The sequence below is a fragment of the Aythya marila genome (assembly GCF_965140915.1).
Source record: "Aythya marila genome assembly, chromosome: 8".
In the NCBI taxonomy this organism is placed as follows: Eukaryota; Metazoa; Chordata; class Aves; order Anseriformes; family Anatidae; genus Aythya; species Aythya marila.
In genome coordinates, this window is record NC_139049.1 from 1,266,275 (window position 1) to 1,289,275 (window position 23,001).

The window sequence follows — 23,001 nt, forward strand, 5'->3', positions numbered from 1 at the left end:
AATACATGCAAATTCTTTGGTCATAAACCCTACAACTGGCATTCACCTGTAATATTTCCCATTGTTTTGAGGCTTTTTGCATTATATTATCAAACTTCTAATCAGGACTAGCAACCTTTTATAACCTCACAACTTTGCGAACTCGAATTACTGCTGGTGTTAAAAAAATAAATAAAAAAGGTAATTTTGGTTTCTTTTCCTTGAATTCACATAACAGGTAATTAGGTACTTTTTCCCCAACTGCTTTGCCCTGCCACCTAACTATACCTCAGAACCCTACACTGAAACTTGACCTCGTGTTAACTTTTCTTTTTTAAATGTATGTTCAAAAACTTTCCAAATGAATGCCACAAACTCAATGTCTTGTGAGACAAATAGCTATGAAACAGAGCAGGCCAGAGGACTGTGTATACTTACAAAGAAAACTCTTCGGATTCCAGGTGCCAGTCTTTCTGTTTTTAGCTTCCAGTGCAGAGGCAAAGGAGAGTTGAGAAGAAACACCAGAGGCTTCTGGTGAATATGCACAGATGAAATTGGATTCAAGTGTAATGTGACCTACAGAGAAATACAGAAATACATGATTAAGTGGAATTTGAAACAATGAATCAGAGGTCACTGTTATATATATTATGGCTTCCAGTGCTAAGACCTCCTGACCCGAGATTATGGACTAAACTACTTCCTAAAAAATCAGTCAACAGAGCACAGATAAAGAATGAAACAGTTAACATTCATGCTCTATGCTTGCAAAGCACTGCTAAAGTGTTTAAGAAAACCTTGGCAAATGCTGATGAAAAATAGCTTATGCAAAAGGTCAAACCACTAAGCCAAGAGCGGGAGAACAGGGAGAAAAAAGAATTGCAAAGAAAACTCTGATTTCTGATGGTAGCCTACAAAGCTGGCTTAGAGCAGAAACCTCACCTGCTAATACTATTAGGGCATAAATCTAACCTGCAAAATAAATAAAACTGAACAAACAAAACAGAAGAAACAAATCCAGAAAAACAAGGTAGAAGTACACTAGCTTATGGAAGCTACATATACAAATACACATTTCTGTATTCTAACAGAAATTTGAACATACTCAGGAAAGAAAACGCCCATCTTCAGTAATAGAAAAGTGTACGTGGAGAATATGGTCCCAGGAAAATGGGCATCACAAAAGTGAGAAAAGCTGAAGAACTGACTCTTTAAACACCAGTTTGTTTTTCTGGAAGCCTTTCCTGCTCCATTCTGCATGTCACCAATGCTGCCCCTAGAGAAAGGGCCCAATGCCGGGCAAAACTCAGCACATGAAAGAGAACAACAGTGTCAGTTTTTAGAATACCACAACTTGCAATTGAAATCACACCATCTTTAAAATTTCTAAAATGTTTTTTTTAAGCAGTCAGTACTTGACTTGATAGTTCATCCTGCTTTATAGAAGAAAAGCATTGGGAATACAACTGAGGGGTCATACAGCATGGACACCAAGAAGGCAGGTTTGTGTCTCACAACAGTGGGTTGCTGCTAAGTTCCCTGACGGAGAGCCACAACTCTTTGAAAAGAGTAGAAAAAAAATAGAGGGAGTAAACATGAACACAACCACAAGTTTCAGTGGTTGCTCACAAAATTGAGCATATAGGTAAGAATGAATTTTGCCTCTTGCTAGAGAATCTGAGAGGAAACCTGGGACACAGCAATCACTCTGTATTGATTACTGTTTTATTGTTACATAGTGGTAGTGTCGGTTCATTTACAATTAAAATAAATGCAGATTCATCTAATTAGATGAAAGCTAGAGACCAAACTGAACATTAGCTATCCACGATTGTTTAAAATCTTTCCGAAAGGGGGAAAAAAAAAAAAAAAAAAGCTTTTTTTTTTTTTTTCCCCCCCTCTACTCCCTTTACTGAAAAGTTCACTTTCAGTGCAAAGTAAATGTCAAATCTAGGTCTCAGGTCTGACAAGCACCTGGAGGGCAGAAGAAAATCAGAAACTTTTTCTGCTACTTAAAAACTTACGAAGAAATGACAAGCAGTTAGCTATGTGCACCATGACTATCGGTTAGCCTACGATTCCATGCAGAATTTACCTGACTCTTAAAACAAACAATTGTTATATATGGAGTGGTAATTTGTGTCAGAAAAATGGTTGATATTAAGAAAGAAGGGGGAGATTTGGGAATGTAGCAATGGGGGTCGGAAAGCCTCGTGGTTGGTGATAACATCAGACTCTTAACGATGAGGTCATCAGGAATGTAAAGAGTTTAGAGGAAACAAAGAAGGGTGATTGAGGCGAAGCCCTGCCGTCTGGGGTTGCTTGTTTTCCCCTCTGTTAAGGCACGGAAGTTGCTGGGGGGGTTGCTGGTTAGAACTGTTAACATTTATTGTTTAATGTTATATGATAATAATATTATTAGTGTGATTTCAAGGGTTAACGAAACGCGGGAAAAGCAATCACGTTTTGTTGCTTTCGGGAACCTTGTTGTGGGCAGAGCATGTGCAGAAGAAGAGGGAGACAGTTGAAGCCGCTCCTGCAGCCTGGAACAAAAGGTTGCTAATGGTGATGGAGAAACCGTGAGCCTTTCACCCACAACGATCACCACAAAGAGAATTATAATATGAAGCGGGGATAGGATATCCATATGTATAGGCGTACTCGGGTTTCTTGTAAATATGTAACAGCAATGTCCTATATATATATATTTGGAAAGTTCGACAGGTGCGTGTGTGTGTTGGTAGAGCATAGACTCCCCGCGCACCCAGCGCTGTTTACTTGCCTTTTATAAATATTCTTTTCTGTTACTAAATTCAGAGTTGAGACTTCATTTATAACACAACGAATTATCTTAAGTAACCACAGCGGAACAAGGTGTCAATTCCCACTGAACACACTTCTAGGAGCAATTCAATATGTATAGTAAAAACAAACCCAAACTATAACTCAACTCCAAGATCCATTGCCAGCATCTCCTTTTCCTGCCTCCTGTGGCTATGTTTTTTTCCATACCAAGCAGCCACTCCCAATACCAAGTAAGAGAGGACCCAGTGAAGGTTGAAGGGTTATCGGGATGCCTGGGAGAAAGGAGGCAGGAGTATTGCCATGGTGGGAGGGCTGGAACAGGACCCTCCAAATGAAACAAGTCCCATTAAGCGGTGTCTGAGCCTCTGCTGTACCAAGGTTTTCTTCCAGAATGGGCTGTGAAAGGCACCTGCTCCCAGACACTAACCTCTCATTTCTTTAAATTTTTATTCCCCCCAATCCATCTTTTTCTCTTTGAATGAATCCAGAAACATATAAGGGTTCCCCATGCACTTTCTCTAAATGAAATTCTACCATCAACTGACTGAACCTGCACATCCTTCTAAAGAAATAACATCTTGTCTTTTCAGAAGCAAGCACACACTGGCTAATGCTCACTCTGACTTGAGAAAGGCTGAGCACCTCCATTTTCCAGGTAAATGCAGTCAGATCTCCAAGTACTTGATCTCTCTCAGCAGGACACCTGTTTTATGCATTTCCAAAACAAAATATTAAGCACCATGGATTACCATGTCTTCTAGGGACTGCTTTTCTATTTTTTGCCTCAAAAGAATAAAATATCTCTCCTCAGGAGACTGCATATTAGCTCTCTGAATGCTAACAGGATGACAGAGACTTCATATGCCAAACAGGCGTGATCTTAGTTATAGCCTGACACTTTAAAGCAGGTTTTATAAAGCCAAAGTAATTCTTTTAGCTGGAAGAAAAAGAAAAAAAAAAAAGTTTTGTTATTTCTCCCCTCCCCCTCAAGGCTCCCCCACTTTGTTGTTCTGTCTACAAATGGAAAGAGCTGAAAGTAGAAAGGAAAAGGTGTTTAAAACTCTTATTAAAATCATTGCTATAAAAAGCATTCATTCTTGTGGTTTTTCAGGTGTAATCACGGCTAATTAGTAATGAGCTGTTTAAACTATTAAATATAATTACTTTGTTCTGGGGTTATGCAATATAGTTTTCTTACAAAGCAATAAAAATTTTGTAATCTAAATTTACCAAAGAAGCCAAGTTAGCCAAGTTTTATCTTTTGTAGTCCTTATCCAGCAAAGATGAGTTCAATTTTTTTTAATTTTTTTTCAACTGCAAATGGCAGGAAGTACATTTAACTGTGAACTCTCCAAACTGTCAATGAGAAAATCTCCTGTGCTAAATGCAGTGAATATTACGTATGTCCACTCTTATCATGTGGATTCATTGCCACGTTTTCACAACCAAAGGAAAATTGGTTTCTTCTGATCCCAAAGCAAGTAAAGGCTAATGTAAATATTTACAAAGTGAGCTATAATATGTTTATGTGTTTAAATAACCAAGAACAGAGAAACAGTAATGGCATCCTGATACTGGCCAGTAGGTGCAGTTAGCTTGGGTTTGCACCCTGCTTGTGCTTTTATCAGAATGTCAAGTTAATTCAAAGAGAATGCTCCTACCAGAAATTTTAAAAATTCTTGCTATTTCAAACCTCTGGTATTTATTAAAAACAGAAATGATGACAAGAAACATAACGCACTTCATCTGAGAAACAGTTAGGCCAAGTCCTTCAGGTAATTAGAAAATGAAGAAGTATCTCTGTTTCAACTGATCTCAGACAGGTTTACTCAAAGCCAGCGTATCATCAGACAACACAGATGTTTTACACTTCATGAAGATTTCTGCCTGTTAGCTTGGTCACATGAGAGCATAAAAAGAAATTATACCACCTTAGCGACAAAATCAGATTCTTTGCGACCGCATCTCCTATTACATTTCCTAGTCACTATTCCTTTAGGCTTCAGAAATTAAATATGCATATAATATATACATACAGTTATTTCCATATAAAGTTTGAGTCTTGCTCAGAAACAGTGGTATATCTATGCACGCCTTTGGCTGGAATTGTAGTATAAATTATATCACATAATGGAATTTTCCTACATTTCTGAAAGAAAAATGCAGGCTGATCTTTAAAACTGCAGGACTTGAATCCAAAATCAATTAAGTTTTCGTAAATAAATTTAAGCATTCTTGTAAAATTTTTCAAAATAAATGTGAGTTTGCATTCCTGCACTCATTTTGATCACGAGCAAGACAGCAAATCACATTACGTGGAATTCATATCCCTAGTCCCGGACTTGCTAAATAATATAGTTCACATGCACACGTTCCTGCAGCAGCCTCTGTCACTACACTCCTTGGCAAATACATTCCCTGTCATTGTACTTAGTCCTTAGCACTAGCTAGGCATTTTCTGGTTAAGAAATCCCACAAAGCCGCTCAACAACTGCTCAGCAACATCTTGGTCAAATTTTTTCATAATTCATTTTTGCTTCAGAGATAGCTCTGATGATGAGCACCTGGCCAGCTTAGCCTGAATGCAACTGTTCCCCCTGGGAAGGCCTATCAAAGGAAGTCTGACAGTGTAACTGCACCCCTACCTAGTATTTAGAATTGCCCCATCATCACCTGTGCTTGATGATACACAACAGTGGCATCTATTATGGGAGACTTCTTCCTGGCCCCAGGAGAGATTTTCTGGGAAAACGCTGGGAATGCCTCTCCCACTCCTACCTTAGAGACTGAAAAACTTAATAGGACTTTAAGTTGTTACGAGCTCATGACATTGATACAAGAGAAGTACCAAGCTATAACCAGCACATCTAGCACAACACTGCCCCTCTGCCCTCTTAAACTTTCTGTTGCCGTACCAGTGCTCCCACCTTACCCCTGTGTGACCATCCAGCACGGCCTCCACTGCTGTAAGGGGTGGACAGGCAATGTAAGATCCTTATCGCTACTCTCCAGCAATATCTATCACCAAAAAGTCATGTCTGTTAGAGTGTCTAGGAAACCATATATTTGCTGAATCCTACACAGTACTCTCTTTTCCCAGCCACGTTTTCCTCCCGTCTCATCTTAGTTTGTTAGCTCTTCGAGGCACATCCTTTCTCAAATGTCTAGACGGTTCATAGCACCTTCTAAACACCGCATAAAATTAATAGAAAGGTACTGGATCATTTCAAACCACCAAACAAAATGTTTCTAATTAATAGCATAAGAGCTAACTAGATTTTTTCCCTTTCTTTTTGTATTTTCACTGGCAGAATTCATATTATTAAGTATGTATGTTAAGCACTGCCCAGAAACCCTGCTGGAAAACAGTCCTCCACGTGTGCAGCTCTGTACGGCCAGATACAGAGACCTGGTGCAAAATCCTGAACCCACTGAACTCAATGGTAAAATTCACTACTTCTCTGAAACTCCCAGTGCAGCCTTTCTATTTTTTAAATGATGTATCTAAAAAGAGATATTCTCCACCCGTTCTTGTAAGTTCACACAAACCTACAATACACACATTGTGCTCCTCAGCAGCGCACCACCACAGCCAAATCTTCTGCATCTCAGACAGCTTTCTCTATATGAGCAGTTTGGTCAAACAATAACAAGAGAAAATTAAACCAGAGTCATGAAATGTACTAAAGTGCTTTTAGGTCACCTAGTACGTTTAACAACCAGCTGCTATGGCTCTGTTCACATTATTTTTAAAACATATAAAGGAACAGCACATTAACCAAGCAGACAGCAGCGTAACAACTGTATGTGAAAATAAGACCATGTGGTCCAACACATCCCGCACTCCTTGCGAAGGGCTCCTTGATTACTGAGCTGATGTGTAGCCAGCATTTTTGTTGTGCGATCAGTATTAGGCCAGACTTTCTGGACACGTGTGTCAGCACTGGCTCTTTCAGGAAGACTCAGCCTCAGGAGTTGTTTGTCAGAGCAAGCTGCTCTTCCAGGCTCAGGTCTGCCACTCCCAGTCTCCTTTGGCACACACTCACTCCTCCAAATACATGACTAATTTGTGAGGAATACGACAACTTGGTCATAAGTAAATATTAAATATTAAGGCTATACCAAAAATCTGTAAAACGAAACCTACAAATTCACAAAAAAGTGCGTTACAGCAAGAAAGGATGTAACTATGAATAGGAAACTAACCACAGAGAAGTTTTGCCATTTTTTATTGAATGAATCTTTCAGTATGTTTTAAAACTGAAAACAAAAAAAAAAAAAAAAAAAAAAAAAGAAGACTTCAAGAAGACACTACGCTTTATAGGTGCCATGCCTTTTTGGGTATTTCGATCTTGGGCAGCCCTTTGAGAAGCCGGGTATGTGGGCTGCTGACCAACTTCAACTCAGTAAGCGGGGCACAAGTGTGTTGGGGAGCAAGCTCTCTGGGCTAATTACCAAGGCTTTAAACTAGGTTTGACAGGGAAAGGAAGGGGAGCTAAAAGTGACAGAGAAGGGCTGGGTGAAGTTTTCACTGCTGTCACTGTTGAAGATAGTAGGGAAAAACCTCTGAGTTGTGCCATAGGATCATCCGAGGGTTCCTCATAGAAGGTGATGATCTTGATACCCCATCCAGAATTTTCTTTTTCTTGCATCCCTCCAGGGGTAACTGTGCCTGCTGCTTCCCTTGTGCCTGTATACCAGTGCATAGAGCATGGGAAATAAACGGGATGAGCTTGAGATCTGTGTTTGGTCGCAGGGCCACAATCTCATTGCAATCACAGAGATGTGGTGGGACAGCTCACACGACTGGAATGCAGTCATGAAGGGCTATGAACTCTTTAGGAAAGACAGGCTGGGGAAGTGAGGGGGTGGGGTTACCCTTTATGTGAGGGAGCAATTAGAGTGTACCCACCTCCACCTGTGGGAGGGTGATGGACAAGTGGAGAGCTTGTGGGTGAGAATTAAGGGGTGGGCTGGTATGGGAGACACTGTTGTGGGAGTACACTACAGGTCACCAGATGAGGAGGAGGAGGAGGAGATAGATGAGGTCTTCTAAAAGCAGCTGGTAGTAGCCTCACGATCGTGGGTGCTGGTTCTCATGGGGGACTCCAATTTTCCAGACATCTGTTGGAAAAGCAACTTGTCCAGGTATGCACAGTCCAAACTGTTCCTACATTTCATTGAAGACAATTTTCTGATGCAGGTAGTGGAGGAGCCGATGAGGAAGGGGGGTGCTCCTGGACCTTGTCCTTACCAACAGGGATGGGCTTGTTAGGGATGTAAAGGTCGGGGGCAGCTTGGGATGCAGCGACCATGAGATGGTGGAGTTCAAGATGGAACTTGGTGGAAGAAGTAAGGCTAAAAGCAGGATTGCAGCCCTGGTCTTTCGGAGAGACAACTTCAACCTCTTCCGGGACCTGCTTGGGAGTATCTCATGGGCTAGGTTGCTAGAAAGCAAGGGTGCATGCGAGAGATGGGCTACATTTAAACAGCACTTCTTCCAAGCTCAGGATCTGTGCATCCCTAAGAGTACAAAATCAGTAAAGGGGGGCAGGAAACTTGAGTGGATGAGCAAGGAGCTCATCGATAAGATCGATAAGATCAAAAGGAAGAGGAAGGTCTATGAAATGTGGAAAAAGGGCCTGTCCTCTTGGGAGGAGTATAGAAGCATTGTCAGGGCCTGCAGGGACGCGATGAGGAAGGCTAAAGCCCACGTAGAGATGAGGCTTGCAAAAGAGATAAAGGATAATATGAAGGTTTTTTTTTTTTAACTATGTAAGCAGTAAAAGGAAGACTAGAGATAATGTGGGTCCCTTGCTGAACGAGGGGGTGTCCTGGTAACAGGAGATGCCGAGAAGGCGGAGATACTGAATGCTTTCTTTGCTTCAGTCTTTGCTTCAAGGACTCCCCCCCGGGACTCCTTGACCCTAGAGGGAGGAGAGTCTGGGAAGTGGAGATTTCCCCCCTTGTTGACAAAGGAGTGGTTCAGGAGCGTCTGTGTGGGCTCAACGCGCACAAATCCGTGGGTCCCGATGGGATGCATCCACGTGTGCTAAGGGAATTGGCAGAAGTGATTGCCGAACCTCTCTCTATCATCTTTGAAAGGTCCTGGAGAACAGGAGAGGTGCCTGAATATTGGAGGATAGCCAATGTCACTCCGGTCTTCAAGAAGGGCAAGAAGGAGGATCCGGGAAACTACAGGCCAGTCAGTCTCACCTCTGTCCCTGGAAAGGTGTTGGAACAGCTTGTTCTGGATGCCATCTCCAAACAATTGGAAGAGAAGAAGGTTATGAGGAGTAGTCAGCATGGATTCACCAAGGGGAAGATGTGCTCGACCAACCTTGTTGCCTCCTATGATGGCATCACCAGCTGGGTAGATGAGGGGACAGCAGTGGTAGATGTCATCTACCTTGACTTTAGCAAGGCTTTCGATACTGTCTCCCATGACATCCTGATAGCAATGCTGAGAAAGTGTGGGATAGAGGAGTAGACAGTAAGGTGGGTTGAGAACTGGCTGACTGGCCGAGCTCAGAGGGTGGTGATCGGCAGCGCAGAGTCCAGCTGGAGACCTGTGACTAGCGGTGTTTCCCAGGGGTCGGTGCTGGGTCCGGTCTTGTTCAACATCTTCATCAACAACCTTAATGAGGGAATAGTGTCTGCCCTCAGCAAGTATGCTGATGACACAAAGCTGGGAGGAGTGGCTGACATGCCAGAAGGCTGTGCTGCCATTCAGTGAGACCTGGACCGGCTGGAGAGATGGGCAGGAAGAAACCAGGTGAGGTTTAACAAGAGCAAGTGTAGAGTCCTGCACCTGGGAAGGAACAACCACATGTATCAGTACAGGCTGGGGGACAACCTGCTGGAGCGGAGCTCTGAGGAGAAGGACCTGGGGGTCCTGGTGGACGACAGGTTGACCATGAGCCATCAGCGTGCTCACAGGGATCTCCTGGAAAAAGTCCAGCGGAGGGCCACAAAGATGATACGGGGCCTGGAGCATCTTCCCTATGAGGAAAGGCTGAGAGACCTGGGTCTGTTCAGCCTGGAGAAAAGGAGACTGAGAGGGGATCTCATCAATGTATATAAATAGCTGAGGTGTGGGAGACAGAGGGATTTGGCCAACCTCTTTTCAGTGGTTTGCGGGGACAGGACAAGGGGTAATGGCCACAAAACTGAGCACAGGCAGTTCCGCACCAACATGAGAAAGAATTTCTTCATGGTGAAGGTGACGGAGCGCTGGAGCAGGCTGCCCAGGGAGGCTGTGGAGTCTCCTTCTCTGGAGACATTCAAGGCCCATCTGGACGCCTACCTGGGCAGCCTGCTCTGATGAACCTGCTTTGGCAGGGGGGTTGGACCCGATGATCTTTCGAGGTCCCTTCCAACCCCTACAGTTCTGTGATTCTGTGACACAAGCCAACGATGTCTGCCTGTGCACATACCCATCACTACTGCCTGCTGACACACTTTGCAAAAGTTCCTTTAAGGTCTCTCGCAGATGCATATGACAGCAACAAGGTTAAGGCGGCTGCAGAGGTTTCTGTTTCCCTGGAGATGGCAGTTTCATGGATGGCTGAGTATCACCACAGCAACCAACTGCAAAAACAGTCTACGGGCTCCCGCCCCATTACTCTGCTGAAACAATTTGTACTACGTGAAAGGCAAGGGCACAAAAGCTGAAAATGGATCAAAGTAAACACTGCTGCTAAAAAGTACCATTTTGTTTTGCTGACTTCAAGGCATCAAATCACAGACTCTGTGTTTTGTTCTAAAATATGAAAGTCAAGTGCCAAGGATTTACGAGGTTGAATTAACTATTCCACCGTGAAGTCCTTGAGATAAATTCATAGCTCATTTTCCAAAACAATCACTACAAATTTGTGCAAATAAACCAGGTTAAAATGTGCTGTGCTGTACTGTATTACACTGCCCAGGCTAGGACAGCTGTTTCATAAGACAGAAGAGGAAAATTAATTTTAACCCTCAGATCATATAAACAGATTTTCTGACTTACAAATGATGTACTGAAGATGGATTTATGACTTCTTTATTTACTGCTCAGCTGCAAAGATGAAGTTAATTAGTACCAAGCAGACAGGAAATTGAAAATATGTATCACTGCCCTCTATAACTGTTTTCAATCTAACATTATATTTATATATATATAAAGTTATTCTGAATTGCAACAAAAACTAGTAGGAATATTATCTTTACAGATCATTGATGCATACTATCCAGTATAAGAGGTTTAGAATTTCTACTGAAACTCACTTGAAAAAATTTAATTCCAATACATTGGCCGAAAAGAGTTCAGTCAAAGATTAATCCACAAATCCACCTCAAAGGGTGGGACCTAGTACTCTATCACTTCTCAAAAAGCGTTTAGCAATTGCTTTGGGAAAAATCTCCAAGTTACTTTTTTGATTTTTAAGACAAAAGTAAAGAAAAGGTGTATTCTTTAGGCAGAGACTGGGAATTCAAAATGGAACACGTATTTTATCCATTTTTTTTCTATGCTCTTTAAATATTGTGTTACAGACTCGATACCACGCCAGCTATAGTAGATTGCAATGTACAGTTTTCAGGAGCCAACAGCTTCTGGGAGAGAGTTTGCTGATTTTTCCAAGAAAGGCAAATTATGTTCTTATGGTATTACCTTTGAAGGTAATTTTGCCATCCATGCAGCCTTGGCCAGAGACACACCAAGCTTTCTTCTCTGTCAGGCCAGCTCTAAAGGATGCTGCTGCCCAAGTAGCATGTCTGAGCCACACTATCACACAGTGAGCAATGCAGCAATCCCCCCACAACTGCAGTGAGCAACATGGCAATGCCAGGAGAGAGTGGGTTGCTCATTTTATCATAAATACACACCTGTAAGTGGATTGGCATTGCCTGGACCTTCTGACCCATGTTCTACAGATCAACTGAACTGCAATTATAGTTCAGTTGTGAAAATCATGGGAAATATTCACCCTGGCATAATTCCACTGAAACTCATGGCATTAAGCCAGGTCCCATAAGTTATCTAATAAAAACTGAATGCTGTTGTGCAATATTCTGAACTTTATGAGGTACCCCCCAAACTGGAATACTGGGCCCACCAAAGAGAGGGTATGAGAACAGAAAGGTTGATAAGGGCAACCCAACTGTGGTCTAGGGCTCATTGCACACTCTTCGGTAAGAAGTACTACCAGAAACCTTTGACCATAAGGTGCTTGAAATCTCTCTTTTTTTAATTTGTCCTGCAACAGGAGCTAAAGGTCAGGGTGTGCTGTGCTAGATACAGTGTAAGCACAACACACAGCTCCATCCCCAAAGAACTTACAAATCAAGACATTCAAGTCCTGCACCATGTGTGTGCCAACATGCCCTAACAAACTATCCTGAAGTATGGATGACCTCCCCAGAGGGTGACCTTAATGCGAAGATGCAGTATTAATGTCTAAGGAAAAATGTCAACCCCAATGTTTGTCTCTTAAAGAGGAATAACAGAGTAAAGCTTCCTTTGCCTTGAGTGATGACAGAGCATAACCCCTAAACTTCGGTACCTGCTGCGCTTCGAGCAAAGCAATATATTCTAATGGGCACACAGACTTTGAAAACAAAACAAAAGCCGGGGAGCTTACAGCATATTTAATTGCTATCTGTAGTCTCTCTTCTCCCTCCAGCCTAAGTTCTGGTACCTTTCTAGCCCCAGACATTCAACGACCCAGCTGAGGATTCATGTAACAGGATGGAATTACAGCGCATTTAGATCTCTTCATAAGGATTTGTAATTCAACTGGTCCAGCCAATTGACTAAAAAAAAAAATTACAAATAAAATTAGTGCTAAAACATTACCAAAAACATCACAACAAGAGTATGTGGCACGCTGTATGGCACTAGACAAACTGCTCAGTACCTGGCAACAGTGTCATTTGTATCTGCTTCACAACTGATGTTTTACTGCACCAGTGATAACTTTCTCCTCAGAACTGCAAGGGTAAGCAACTGCACTGTAAGTTTTTACTGGAAACGAAGTCACTGAAGAGTCTATTCAGAAAGCACAACAGCTCATACAGCATCAGAAAGTTCTGAAAGAGATGTTGTAAATTAGTGCTTCTAATTTTCTGAAAATGTTGGATCATTTCTGCCCCTAGCTCAGCCACATAACTTATCTTTAGACAAAAATGCAGCCTGCTCATTTCTGGTGTTCCAAAGTTGTTATTTTACGCAGGAGCTGCCAAAAGTAATCACATTATGTTAGATGTTAATCATTTATGCAAATACCTAAGTAATGCAAAAACTAAGTAATGCAAAGCTATCCCAGAAACAAACAAAAAGACTTGGCAAACAGGCAGGACAGTTATTGAAGTCCTATTTGCACTAGCAAATGGTATTACTTCCACAGTGCAGAAGTAACAAAAGTGGAAAAAGGAAAGCTAGTTTATATAAGGAAAGGTATTTGAAAAGACAAAGGGCAGCAAGTCATACTTGCATTAATGCAACTATTTCTCCAACGACTGTAAAATTATAACCTAAAGAGTTTATCATACATTTCACTTACAGACTGTACATGTGTCAACTGCCTACTTTAACTTCCTTTACCTGCATAACACAACATCCAGCTTTCCCTGTGTGTATGCATCTCAAACCAGTTTTTGTCTTCAACATTATCTCAACTCTTTATATAGTTTGGAGAACCAGAGAGCTGTAAAATGAGTTTCAAAAACTTCTGGCTGCAACAAATAGAGCAGAGAGTCAGTCTCTGTGCAAACATCTGTACTTTGCTCTGCCAGCTACAGTTAATCTTCAGATGCTATCCCTATTGTCTTGGGCACCTGTGGAACAAGGGCTGCTCACAGCAACCAGCCCCCACTGTTGGTGCAATGGAAAACCCGTGCCCACCACCACATGGGCTGGGACCCCTGTGCCCATTCTTGCTTTGACCCTAACTAGATGCTTGGGCTCCTAAAGATTAAGTGAAACCATCTGTGCCATCTGCCCTTCCACAATGCAGTCAGGCTTCCCAGCACTTGAAACCTGAAAACAAAACATCTCGCTCAGCTTTGCATAAATCAGTAGATATCAATACTGTTCACATGCTGTATAATGAATCTCAAGGGGAAAACCCTCCTTTTATACATTTTGTGGGAAAATTTCTTGTCTTTAGATCTAAGGACACAAGATCCAATCCTGCAAACCTGAAGTACAGCATCTGCTTAATGTTGTCCTATTCACAAAATGCTATCACATCAGACTTGCAAGTTTAACAATTAAGGTACAAAGTGCGTAGAAATAGGAAATGTTTCCCCAGATAATATTCTGCTCTGTACCCTACTTGTACATAAATGTGTTTGTTTTTTTTTTTTTACCTTTTCTTCGGTGAATTACCTGGGCTGAAAAGTGAAATCTGATTTCCTACTCCTCTCCCTTTCCCCATCCTGAAACTATTATTGAGTACTTGCATTAATGTTACCTAACACTATTATAAAAAAAGGTAGGGGGGAGTCATGGGGGGTTGCCATGTTGGAGGCTCTATGAGCCTCTAAAACCCAGCTCCTGTCCCAGAGGAAATGCTTCTTACACGAATAAAAGATCAAAATTATGACAGGACCTTTTTCCTTAAAGGCATCTGGGGCATTCTGAGCAAGTCTACACAGATTTCTCCAGGTAGACAGAAGTTCCTGTAGCCTGTATTTTTAGCAACTTAGATGTGTGCTAGGCACCCACCTAGAAGGTGCACCATACCACAGCAATGCATTAATGCAGCTGATATACCTTGCCTCTCACCAGGTCTTATTAGTCATAGTATCAAATTAATCCAGGTTCAAAGACTCGGTGTCAGCACTCTCTCATCTCTTACAAGCTCTGAGTGTAGACACAGCAAGTTCACCTCAACTGGAAAACACCATGCAGACTTCACATTGCACACAGTGTTCTAAGAACATCATGGCAAAACTGGAATCAGAACAGTGAATTTCCAAATCCGAGTGGAAATCCTGAACAGCTGAACAACTTATTTTCTGCTATTTCAAAAGCTGCAGGTGGAGAAGGGGAAGATGCTACGACACGGAGGCTTCACAAAGCAGGAAAAGATCTCTTGCAATATATATGAAATAGATGATGGAAGACTGCAGGACAAAGGGTTTCACCACTCTGCGTGTAACACACCTTGCTCTTCAAAGGTTTTGCAGCCAGACCACACATAGGTGCAGATAACTGGAAAACAGAAATGCCATTCTGCAGGTGTCTTTTGAAGCGGCACAGTCAAATAGAGAAGCGTAAAATACGGAGCTCACATTTTTATTGGACATATAAAACCGAATTCTTGCTTTCCAAGCCAGGGTAAAGAAGAGCATGTGTGTGCATGAAAAAGTGAAAACTTATGCAGCAACACCAGATTTAGGAAACAGCTTTGTTTACTTTATTGTCAGTAACCCACCAGCCTGAGACATGGGGCAAGCATTTCTCTAAGGCATACACTCACAAGTGGTAACAGAAATTAAATGCAAAGGGAACTGCTCTCAAAAGTTTAAACAACTGTAACCAATATATTGTCTTTCTACTCCCCTACCATCCGGTAGATCTTCATTCTTTCCAAATTTTTTTTCATCCTCAAAAAAAAAAAAAAAAAAAAAAAAGAACTTTTAGTCTCTGCAAACAAAACAGTATTTTGGGAATATTTTAGAGAATGGAATTAATTTCTTTAAATAATTATATAATTAATTTCATAATTAATTAAATTACTACTTTAATTAAATTACTACTTTAAAAAGTTCTAAGAAACCAAATTTTCTCAGTTTATCAGCACTACCTATGTAGGTGGATTTAGTATACTTGCAGAATCAAAGTCAAGAAAACCTGACAAAATCCTCCAAAAGATGTAAATGAGGCTGTCACACAAGTATTTTCATGAAAAATGATGTCATTCTAAGCACTTTTTATCCACACAGTCTTTCTGATTCTTGCTTGAAAAGAGATTTAATGAAGAAAACACTGGCTTGCTTTCCAGATAATAGTGTAATAACAGAGTGCACCTTCCTGTTTGCAAGGTTTTTCCATAAAGCTTCAGGTGCATTCTCCGTGTCCATTTTACCCCAGTCTAAGTATCGCTTGAAACCCAGATAAGCAGTGGAGGAAAGAAAATGTGTTCCAATACATGTTCTGAAAAAAAAAAAAAAAAAATTAAAAAGCAAGTGCCACTGTGCTTCTCTGCTAAGCAACAGCATATGTAGTAACGTCCAAAAAGGCTTCAAACTTTCACTTCACCACCTGCATGGTGGTGAACAGACTGTGTCCATGCAGAACAAATGAAAAAACTGCTTCAATTCGATCACAGAAGAGTAAGCTAGACTTCAACTAATCTTCAGGACTAGAGAACACTGGTCATTTTCAGAAAAGTATTAGGTTTTAGCACTTTTTCCTCATTGATGAGATTTGGATCATCACCAAAAATCACCTTTTCTCCTGGAGATGCTACCACTACTGTCATGCTTAATCATATCTATGACATGAACTCCAGCCACAACAAAAACATTTCTGTATTTTAAACTGCCAAGGCAACTCCTAAAGACACACTGTCCACTATAAATTACCTATAATTCCTTCAAATTTTTTTAAGCAACCTGAATTTCATCTATTTGTACCCCATGGTGGTGCTATTTTTGCATCTTCTCCTTTAAATAAGTTTTACCACTGTGGAAGCATTCTGGTTTTGTTTCACAGGGAAAATGAGAAACTCCTCTAGAGAAACACAAACTCAGGTACATAAAAAGCATTAGCAAAAGCACAATCTACATATGCTAAAAAAAAAAAAAAAAAAAAAAAAAGTAACTGTTTCTTCCTCTTATCTTTCCCCCTTTCTTTTACTTTCTCGGCTGATACAGGAGAGCAGCTGAAGTGACTACCTGGCACAGCAAGCTCCATACAATTTATGTTGGAAATTTTCCCTGCTGCTGGGAGGTTGGAGAACAATTCCAACTTTTGGTTCAAACAGACACTCCAGAGAACAACATAAACATGGCCACTCATGACAAGTGTTGCTTCAACATCTCCCTCACACACACAAGCCCAAAGCTAGACTGGAACCTGCCAATCAAGATTGTGATATAAATGGACTCCTGGAAATACCATCACTTTCTTAATTATCTTTTCTTGGGAAACTAACGATAGACAAAGCAGTGATTTATAAGTACTCGAAGCCATGTCAGCCACTCCAAGCTTTAAGGAGGGAAGGGGAGAACAAGAATGTGAATCACAGCTTATGATCTCAATCAAAACATGTGCATCTGCCTGAAAGAACGTGTGAACACAGTGCACAGTGTGCTTATACACAACTAGCAGAGAGGGAGGAAGAAAGCAAAGACTTGTAAGTCTTCTAGTAAAGACCGTGGCAGCTGCCCAGCTCTCTTTACAATCCTGCAAGAGCAAATCAGTATCTGTGGGCACACACAACAGAGGAAAACAAATATTAGTAAATGTTAGACGCTCCAACTTTCAGCTTCCAACGGGCCATTTTAGTAAGTCAGCAAAAACGTGCAATTCAAGCAATCAGAAAAGACATTCTGACATTTTTTTCTTTTGAACCCTTTAGCCTGTTGTGGTGGGCCTTGGCATTGCTTCACTCACCGTTCCAAGCAGCACTGTGAAGCTAAGAATAAGTCTCATTTTCTGCGTGCAATAAACATTCCCATTTTTAAAAACAGAAAATACCAAGGGTTTGCTCAGTGCTTTCCAAGTCATGAGAAGTCACTGTGGCCTTTTTAAGAGTAGACAGGCTTCAAACAATACTTCTGCAGGACACCAGGCTCTGTGCAAACAAGCTCTTCCAGCTGACACATGACTTCCTCTGGCACTTCTGGTGGGCAGAACTGGGAACGATTGCCAAATTCAATGACCAGCAGTTCCTGAGCTGACTGAAAACAACCCACAAAGACTGCAATCCAGAGCAAACTAGATGAAAAAGCCACATCCAAGACTGGATTTTATGCAAGCACAGATGCTTCAAAGTGCTAACAAAGAGAAAAGGCGAGAAGACAGTTGTGAGAGATCCTTAAATTAAGGCTGAGGTGTCTTTTTTAGTTGTTGTTTTGTTTTTTAAGAGACATGGCAATGCAGTGTCCATCAAATAAGGCAATTAAGATACCAGTTTCACTAATCTGTTAGTTGCATGGGAGTTGCTGCTTTCAGTAGGCATGGCACCCCCTGAGAAAGGCGCAGTATTTTTAGGCTTTACGAGCTCTATCTTGGGCTTCACTTCTCAGTCAGCCAGCCCAGTACCATGCTCACTGCCATACTCAACACCTGCCTGGACCCCCTAACAGCACACTCCTGGCTCCTGCAACGTGCTGCTCTCCTCATACTCTTGCCCCCTTTCTGGACAGCAATATTTCCAGCTGCACCACTGCTCTCAAGCCAACTCATTATAGGTACTTCATGCCATGCCTGGTTCAAAAACCCTGCATATACCAAAACCCTGTCACATTTTTGCATTGCCACCTGCAAGTCTGCTGTCAGACTAGCTATCCATTACCATGGCCAAGCAAAGGTCTTCAGAAAGTGGAGAGGCAAAATCAGCAAAATACCCTTGCAATGTTGAGATCCAGTCTGTACTTTGGCAGAGGCACAGTGCTTTGTTTTTCTTTGAAAGCGTCTTCTAGAAAAGCAACTATTTTTTCTTTAAAACAAAAGGCTTTGGTCTACCAGAGCTACCAAATGTGCCCAAGTGCAGCAGCACTGGCTTCCCACTGTCCCACAGCTGATGAGCAGTGGGCAGATGCAACAAATTCTGGCAATGCACTATCACACTAAAACAAGAGGCTTAGCAATGCATAGGATAATAGTCCAATTATTTTAATTTGGAAGAGGAAAGAATAATCACATTAGCAAGTGGAGGTTGCCAAAAGATTTTTAAGGCCATGCTGCAGGGTGCTTCAAAAATTCAAACCAAACTAGCCCATCTTTCTGGCCAATTTGAAAGCATCTGGTCAAGCTGACATCAAGAGCTCAGCACTAAAAAGCAAGAGTGGAAGAAGCAGCTGATCTTAGTTTTACTGTATTTGAGATTACGGAGTCTTAGAAAACACTCCAACGTGGGCATTTGATTGCCACTTAATTGAAACCTATTCTTAAAAAAGCACTTTTAGAAGAAGAAATAAACAAAGTGGAATAAAACAAATGACTAGGTAACAAAAACTTCACTAAATACAGCCGTCAAATAACAAACCTTGAATACCCTTCCTGCCTGCTGTTGACAAGAACTCAAGGTCTTGGTGCAACAGGTTTGTGTGTCTAAACTGCACTCAGAAAGTGACCCCTTTATCAAAGCTATATCTCAAGGCTGTTCCCAGATCTCTGGATGCCTAAGCATGAAACAAATATTTTCCTTGATGCAGCCACAGTAGGGCTGCCGTGGTGTAATTTGAGTAATTTAAGGCATCTAGTTCTGAAAATTATAAATAAAAATAGAAATCTAGAACCCAAAGGACAGAAAGAGTCACAAGGTAATCACAATATATTAATTGTGCAGGGAGAATAAAGAAAGTTAACAGGTACAACCAGGAGGAAGTGTGAAAAAGGGAGCAAGGTAACTGTCTCAACATTTGAAGTTAGGAGAATTAGCATGGAAATTGAAGTGCCAAAATAATGCCTGTAATGCTGTTTCTCCAGAAACTTCTACTCTGGGAACACTTCCATAATTCAGGAAATGGAATTCCACCTGGTTACGTACATGCGTGGACCTTTCTGCAAGGTCATAATCCCACAGAGAAGATGAAGAAATGAATTAATAATACCTACTGGGAAAGCAACAAAATGCCAAAGGCACACTTATTCTGATTCCACATGCATTATACAAAGTAAGTGTTGATGTAAGCCACTTGCCAGCATATCTTAAAGTATTTGAGACAGTATAAAGAGCTGGGACACACAGCTGTTAGGCAATTTTAGGTTCATAAATCAGCACTTTTCCATAAAGTATGTAATACCTAGCATTTGCAAATGTACAACTCAAAGCTAAAACTGATTTCTTAACAGTATGTTAAGAATAATTTTTGAAGCAAGCTTCTGAAAGTAGTTAAAATTAACACACTGGGAAATATAGCAAATGTAGAAAAAAATAGGCAAAATGAACCAGGATTTTATGCTCGTTGTCCAGATCTTCAGAGTCCTAAAATACAAAACCATTTTGACAGAGAAGAACTATCCTGAATTCAGGATGCATAGCAAACATCCGGATGTAGAAATATGTTATCAGGGGACCGTTTCAGTGTCTTTTCCTGTTCCAGTTTTACAACTCACAAGCTTTTCAGAAAATACTTAAATATCAGATTTAAATGATTTTGCCTATCATTTTATGACTATAAGCAGGTCAGCTCAGGAATCTGAGGCTACTTCCCTAGAAAGTACCTGGCTATATAATTAGCCTGCTCTATAGAAACTAACACACATTTTCATACCAAGTTTGCTCTCAAAGGAAAATAATCATCATGGTTTTTTTCTTCCAAGTAACACTGATTTAACAGTGAGAAGTCTCTGCAATTATTACAGCCTCAGCAGTGTTGCTCAAAAATTATGAAAATAAAGATGAATCTTTGCTTTTCCTGCCTTTACTTCACATAACATGTTAAAAATCTGCATCAGGCATAACATCTTAAAACTATTGAGGATGAGGATGTCAACGAAAACAATAGTGAATCCATTGCCAGGAATTCTGATTCCGTGTAGTCACATGTATTCAGTCCTAAGTATTCACATGAGATTAATTTTATATCCCTTTGCTTCCACCCCCCCCTTTAACTATTCCAAGTGTGGCTGCATGCCTGAAGCAGCTCAGGGAAACTCAAATGACATGTATGTCATTTAATAATGAATTCTTCATTATTTTAAGACTTGATAATATACCTATTTAAGGAGTGATTTTAATCTCAAAGTATATTTTTAAATTTTTCTATACATATTTTTCTGGTGCAAATCACTAGAAATACAATTGTCTTCACAAACAACAATTCTTTCTCAGAATGAGCGGTTTCACAAAAAATAAGTTTTTCTACAATCTGGGAAACTCAAGTAGTAAAGACACCCAAAGCCAAAGAGAAAGTCCCTGTAAATGTTCAGTAGTTCCTGGCTTTCAGCTGAGACCCAGATCAGTGCAGAACTGCACACATGCACTCACTTCCCCAGGAATATTCGATCAAACAAAACAAACAAAAAAGCTTGCATTCTTCATGCCAAGCTTAATAAAAACACTCGTGCCTATTACATGCACCCGTATTCTATTTCCTATGATAAAGCACGGCCAATATGAATTGCGATAAAAGACAGTTCTAAGAAATACTTCAAAAAGACTGGAATTTTGGGGGTCTTTCTTGAAGAAAATGTCTTGACAGTCTCAACAAACGAGATGTCATCCCAACAAAGATTAACAAAGTAAAATAAAAATAAATGCTTACAGCATTTCATATGACCTTATATTTATGAGATTTCAGCCTTAACCTGAAAGTGATAAATTACTGATTTAGTTTTGCAAGGAAGTCAGAATACATAATACATTTCCAGTTTATCTAGATTTTCCATTTCCAGGCAAGATAAAAGTACCCAAACCTTACTAAATTGTTACAAAAAAAGTCTACAAGCATTACAGGAGGAACACACACCTCTGCCATGCCCTCCCTCAGCATTAGCCACCCTTCCTATGTTTAAATTTGCAAATGCTTGTCTGTATAGAGTACAGATGTGCCAAGTATTAAATTAATGCATACACATATGTTGCATATTCAAGAGAACCAGGATAACTGCACAAATACATGTATGTTTAATGTGTAAGTCCTCTAACAAATTTGCTATGGGAAGTTTATACTCCTCTGAGCAAGTAAAGAATGTTTAATTCAGCAGCATCTACACAGGGTAGGTTAAAAACAAAAGAAAACCCAACCTCTTCTGTCCCAAAGCAAGCCCTTGCTTAAGAGATTTTCAGACCTTGCACTTTATGTTATTAGAACTTCAACCAGCCTCTGAATAAATGCATGATTTATTTTAAGCACTTTCAGTGCTGCAGATTCTAGCTAGATTTGTACTGTCAAACAAAAATACTATTTTTATGCTGGAGTACATTGGCTATACTGTATGACATATCTCCACCTTTGCTATCAGCTTTGCAGGCAACAGGAAATACCTCAGCTGGTAAATCAAACTAATTTAACTTGAGGTGATGGGTACCTTCTACTTTAAGACAAAAGGACATTTGTAGTTCATTTGTACAATAATGGAAAGAGATAACATTTGCTCTGCTTTGTTTTCTGACTGATCCTTTAAGTAAAAACTGTTCTTTCCAAGTTGTTTGTTCTCTCTTGCTCTACACTGTTGCCAGCAAACCTTGCTCTAGCTTCCTGTTCGTTTTCAGAGCAGGCATCTCCAAGGACTGTAACTGGAAAACAGCTGGGTGAAGGAAGCTAAGGGCTACACATTGTGAAATACATTCTATGCCCTACACTTTAGTACACCACAGAGGTGTGCAGAAAAGACAGTTGTGGCAAACTGCTTTCAAAATGTTAGCATTTTAGATGAGGCACAAAGCATCTTTCTCCTAGACAGCAACTATGTTTATTCAAAGCCAAATATTTAAAACTTCTATCATTCTGTCAAGACAATTAGACAGTACTGGCACAGTCTGCAACCTCGCGCACAAGTGAAACTAGTTCACATTGTGCATGCATAACTGCAGTCAAACTACACTGTTACACAAGTAGTGCTAAGAACATCAAAACAGGGCGAAATTTAGTTTTATGCAAATTTAAGCCCTGCATTTGATTCATTCTGGCCCCGTGGGAGGTACAAACTCCAGCTATAGCCAGTTTCCCCCCATGCTCAGGCACCCTTTGGTAACTAAGAGGTTACAAACTGATGCTACATCGTGTCCCTACAGCAAGGGCACTCTTCTGCCCCTTTTTCAACAGAACTTGTGATTACCTTGTGAGACCTACCCGTCAGACCAAATTTGTCTAAGACTTGCCAATGGACTTAAAAGTTCTTGGGTGATGAGAGAGGCTCTGACAAATACATAGCAGAACTACACAAGGCTTTTAGTTTCCATAGGAAACTATATTGGAAAAAAAAAATAACTACAATGGGTTTTACATGCCCAAAGAAATTACTATACCTACCTTTTTTTCCACTGACAATCTTGTGCCTTGCAAACTCCAAGACAACAACAAAATCTCTGTTCCTCATTCTCAGCCCCACAC

General features: G+C 40.7%; 1 protein-coding gene across 3 annotated transcripts in view; it reads right to left on the reverse strand.

The window, feature by feature from the left end:
- TGFBR3 (transforming growth factor beta receptor 3) overlaps positions 1 to 23,001 on the reverse strand; it is a 127,864-nt gene that overhangs the window by 52,207 nt on the left and 52,656 nt on the right. For all 3 annotated transcript variants that reach the window (XM_082765909.1, XM_082765908.1, XM_082765907.1), the window contains one exon: positions 418 to 555. In XM_082765909.1, the coding sequence (XP_082622035.1) occupies positions 418 to 555 (138 nt within the window). The remainder of the gene's footprint in view (positions 1 to 417; positions 556 to 23,001) is intronic.